Source organism: Ctenocephalides felis, unplaced genomic scaffold, assembly GCF_003426905.1.
Source record: "Ctenocephalides felis isolate EL2017-DRISC unplaced genomic scaffold, ASM342690v1 CF-g0.4_SCAFFOLD_01492, whole genome shotgun sequence".
NCBI classification, from domain to species: Eukaryota; Metazoa; Arthropoda; class Insecta; order Siphonaptera; family Pulicidae; genus Ctenocephalides; species Ctenocephalides felis.
The window spans coordinates 11057277-11062621 of NW_020537646.1; the positions used below are offsets into that span (position 1 = coordinate 11057277).

A 5345-nucleotide genomic window follows, 5' to 3' on the forward strand; every position below is an offset into this window, starting at 1 on the left:
AAGCATCAGTTGGTAAATGTGCACACTAGTTTTTGGTGAAATTCGAACTGTTTCTTCGTAATCAATTACTGAAAGAATGAAACATTGCACAATTACAAGGTTCATAAATTGAAAGAGCATTCTAAAAAGTGGTTTAATTACAAAAAATCATTAAAGTTCACGCGGTTAATGGCGATGGAACTTGATTTAAAGGTCTTGGATTTGAGGCCCACTCCGAGCCAGCCTGTTGTCAAGCAGTAGTGACAACAGTTATTACTTGGAAATACATAGCAATAAGTGTCCATAGACCTTGAAAAGATCTTGAAAATAGACCTTGTCCGGCATTGCTGCGCCAATAACAAGTCAGCCCTATTAGATAAATTCTTATAATAACATCGTCAAATATTTATGCATTAACCTTTGGGTAACCATCTAAAAATACGAATTAAGGAGAAGTTTTTGTCAGCGCAACAGCTCATAGGACGTAAGGTTCTGATTGCTGTTAAGATATGAGAACAAAATAAATTAAAGTTCACAATTCGAAATGTTACCGAATACCGAAAAGTTTATGCAACTTGCTTTAAGGCAAAATGCAATTTGCACCTTCCTCTTAAGTTAAAGTTATTATAGTAACAATCTAATTTAGATAAAATATTGTTTTATGATTTTGATAGACAATTCCCTTTTATATTTCTTTGACTGTTATATAGATTACCAACACAAAATCGTTAGAAATATATTATGTTTCTAATACTTTCTTACATCATGAATTGTAGACTTTTTTACATCATCTCCAAGTCCCAATTATCATTGCCTATTACAATTTATTTGTACCAAATGAATTATAGAATAAAATACCATAATACACCACTAATTGCTATTAGTCAAAATAAATTTTAGACGATTTCAGCGGAAGAAGCATTAGAAATTTCTCATTGAAATTAAAGTAGACAGGAAGCTCGGTCGTCGAAGGCAGACGCGGCACTTAGTTATAGATTCATGACTTGTGACTGACAACGACATCAAGTAGGTATTGTCAGTATTGTCACCCGATGAAAGCATTGTCTATAGACACTTTATTGCAACCGGAACGTTTAATATTTAACGCATCCGTTTATACAGGATCCTCGTCCTGGTCTCTTGAATTTATTTTTTTCGGAGTTAAGTTGTTGGTCGTTATTTAAAAATTGTTATTCGTTGCACTAAAAATACATCCTTAAATATTACCTAATTTTAACACATTACATTTTTTTAACTTCCTGAAAAAATGTTCCACAAAAGGCGAGACGTTAAATTTGTTTTCCCGATGTTTTAAGTCACTGTGAATTCGTTGAGACCAAAATTGGAATAGTTTTGTGAGAGTTTGTATCAATGTGTGTGTTGCTAAATGAACCAAAATTACAGGACCATCGTCCTGGTATCTTGAATTTATTTATTCGGAATTAAGTTCTTGGTCGTTATCTAAAATTTTTTATTTGTTGATTCAACCTCCTTGAATCTTATCTAATTTAAACAAATTAAATTGTTTTAACTTCCTGAAAAACGTTCCAGAAAAGGTGACTCGTTAAATTTGTTTTCCTGATGATTGATGATTTTAAGTGAATTGTTTGAGACCAAGATTGGAATAGTTCTGTGGGAGTTTATATGAATGTTTGTGTTGAAGTATAAGCAAAAATTTGACTTTTGGTTGGCGTTTTATTGAAAACTGGCTTATAATATTAAAGAAGATGAAACTTCATAAGGTCTAGCGCTGATTAGTTTTAGGAGATGATCGACCAAGCTGTTTCTAAAAATTGCCAGAAAAAATCTTTTGTCTATCTTTTCGTCAAAATACTGCACCCATTTTGAATATTCAGAACAGTTTTCGGTGAAGATTCGTCGGGCCGTTTCTTCGCAATTAATCAATTTTTATTACTATTTTAAGGAATTTTAAGGAACTGAGCCGTTTCTAAATAAGTGGTAGAATTGTTTCTTTGTTAAAAATATCGTTTAAAAAAATAATTTCGTAAACAATTTTCAAAATCTCATCGGTTCAAAAAATAACTAATCTATTTGAATAACATTTTTTGCATAATATAATAAGTACTATAACTAAAATATAATATTGATCTAACATTAAAGTCGTATTTTATGTAAATTACAATTATAAAAATTATTCAAAAAGTAACAGAAAAAATCCTATCCAAGATTCGATTCAAGTTTAGTTATTCTTGACGAGATGTTTTCATTCGATGCTAGATGGACATACGATATTTACGAAAAAATTATATTATTATATTTTATTTTTAATTACTTCATAAAAAAATATATTATTGATGTTTTTGTAAATATCTATAAAATAATTATTTAAAATTTAATTGTTAAATCTGTATACATAATTATTAAAAAATATGAATGCACGTCAGCATTGCAACTAATCATTTCCCTGATATTGATAAAAGCGCTAATTTGCTGATTAATAATTTTATAAACAATATTTAATAATATAAAGTTATACACTTATATATTTTGGAGATATTTTGGCAATGATTTTGAAACACTTTTCAATTAAAAAATAAATAATATAGGTTTTTTTATAAAAATGATTCGATTATTTATTAATTTTCTTATAATTACAATTCTTGGTCGTTAAGTGTAACTACATATTATAATATATGCGTTAACTTTAAATAAGCGTAATGAATTTTCAAAAATTAGCACACAAGTCCACCTTCTCCGCCACCTCCTCCAATCATGTCCAAAATATCTTGCAATGTCAATTTACTTAAAACTGGGTTTAAGATTTGTTTGGCAATAGTATCTACACCAGTGGAAATATTTTGTTGATTTTCAACTAATAAATCAGGGAGCACGTCATTCAAAATTGCGTTGATCATTTCGCTGAGGTCTGGGTTGTTCATTAAACCATCGATTTGGAACTAAAAATAGATATTTAATATTTAGGAAATTTATTTTTGGTAAATATAATTTGTTAGAAAAAAATTCAAATATTTACGTTCATTGCTCCAACAGAAAGCAAAAGTTTTACTTCAGCTAATTCCAGATATGTAAGGTCTTTCAAACGTAATTTAATATGACCTGCAGCTGTGATCTGGTCTAATTGGACATCGAAGGGTCCTTTACCACTAATTGGTACAAGATTGACCAATTTTCCAACAATATCATACAGACCTATTGACAAAAAGATTTAAATTTTATGAATATAAATATAAAATGTTAATGAATATTAGATTTCTGAAAATTTTTGGTACCTGTGGCTTTGATTTGTTCAATTGTTACATTGTAGTCAACCTTCAGCAAAACCAAATTTAATTTAAGGGAAGTAAAGTTGAAGCTTGATAATCCAGAAACATGCAAATTGTCAAGACCTCCATTTACCCTATAAAAAAATATTAGATTTTAACGACAGAGTGAAAAGTTTAATTTAATTGCTAAATATAAATGAATATGTTTATATATACAAATAATAGTGAAATACTCTGAGACCTGAGTTAACATAAAAATTGTTTCAGGAGTATGGTTAATTTAAATTTGAAGTTAACTAACTACTTGATATATCGTATATATATGTACATAAACATACACACATATACCACCTGTGTGTATGTGTGTGTTTAACACCTGTATAAACCTGTGTGTGAAAAGCTCGAATAAAAATAGCTATTTCTGGTGAATGCTACGGAAGCATAAATCATCATTAAGTGTTCATAAAAGAAAGAAATATGTTTCTTAATTATAGCAATTAGTATGGCAATCAATATTATCTTATGATAAATAGCATATCTTTTTTTATTGATGATAATCGATATACTAGCATGCGTAGAGAAATATATTTTAGGGTCAGTATTTTTCATTTAAGTGAAGTTTTAAATATTTAATATTTCTAATATGAAAATGCAAATTAAAATGAAATATAGGTGGAATGTATAACCTACGTTGCAATATCTGGAATTTCAAAATTGGTGTCCAAATGCTCAGCGTCCAGAGGGTCCAAAACTTTTCCTCCGGTCAGTTCACCGCCTTCTCTCAAAATTTTCGCAAACATTCTACAATAGCTAAATTTTGTCTTCAAGTGCGCCTCTTTGAAGACCACGAAGTTTTGAATAAGTTACCACTAATAAAAAATAATAAAATACATATATTGAATATATTCAAAATAATTCTAATTTAAACAATCCATAATACTTACAAGAACTGACATCGCGATTTAAAGAAACTCGTCCAGCTGAAGCAGCTACGGCTAAGAAGCCGAGAATGATGATTGCCAATTTCATTTTCTATATGAAAAATATTACTGATACATAATTTATGAATAATATTTTATAATGTTTATCTTTAAACACAACTTTAAATACAAGTAATAGTAATATTACATCAAAATTTATTTATTAATTTGTAAATGGCTGCTTCTTTATCACGTGGACCAACTTGTTATAAAATGAATGCACTGATTTTTAAAAGTCTAAGTACCAATTTGATGATTGGTTTAAATATCCATTAAAAAAATAATAAGACTATGGCATTATAAAATAATAATATTGATGAAAAATTTTAAAATTATATATATATATAATTAATTTTCTCATTAATTACTCACCTTGATTCAAATACACTTATCAACCCACTAACCGAACATCTGATATTTTCCATCAATTTATAAGTTTTTATAACAATGATTTAGATTACTGAGATAAAATGTTCTGTATCGTATCAAAAATAATAAATAAAATCATTGAAGATAACAGTTTTTTACTATGGCAATTTAAGTAATCGAATTCCAGATTTATGATAATTGAACGATAGCATTATTTACAAATCAAAAATTAAATTTCGTCCTAAGATAAGTTAGAATTTTGTACGAGTTTGCGTAAACGAGATTGAAAGAATGTTTTGCAATTTTTAATTTATTATTTTAATTTATTATCATCACGTTTACGATTATTGACAGATTTCCTATTTAATATTGTTGAAACCAAAATAAAAGTCTAAATTATAGTCATTAATGCTAAATTATAGTGCCTTGTTGTAATTGATATATTGGTCAAATTACCTAATATTCCTTAAACTGTTTATTTTTAATAATTGAGAAAAGTTATGAAATATTATTAGAAATTGAATAAAAATTTCACCATGAAAATAAGAAGTTATGTTAAATTAAACATACATGAATGTTGTTTTAAAATAGATTTGTGATACAAAGACGATGAGCATTTCTTAGTTGTAAGTTTAAATAACTGAAATTGAAAATAAAATGCATTTTAATATATGTTAAAAATTTAATATTTATTTTTATGCATTGAAGTTAGTTTTTCTCCTTCAATGACTTCAATATTTTTTTATAATTCTTAAGATGACTAGTGACAAAT

General features: G+C 27.6%; 1 protein-coding gene and 1 long non-coding RNA gene across 3 annotated transcripts in view; both read right to left on the reverse strand.

The window, feature by feature from the left end:
* Positions 1-2605: 2605 nt before the first annotated feature.
* Positions 2606-5345, reverse strand: part of LOC113371593 — a 32255-nt gene continuing 29515 nt past the window's right edge. For both annotated transcript variants that reach the window (XM_026612227.1, XM_026612228.1), the window contains exons 4-6: positions 3231-3358; positions 2975-3150; positions 2606-2897 (exon numbers count right to left, since the gene is read on the reverse strand). In XM_026612227.1, coding sequence (XP_026468012.1) covers positions 2673-2897; positions 2975-3150; positions 3231-3358 — 529 coding nt within the window. In that variant the 3' untranslated portion in view covers positions 2606-2672. The remainder of the gene's footprint in view (positions 2898-2974; positions 3151-3230; positions 3359-5345) is intronic.
* Positions 4038-4617, reverse strand: LOC113371596. The gene is made up of 3 exons (XR_003366638.1): positions 4577-4617; positions 4169-4256; positions 4038-4093 (listed from the first exon to the last, which is right to left on the reverse strand). It is a non-coding gene; the product is annotated as an uncharacterized LOC113371596 (long non-coding RNA).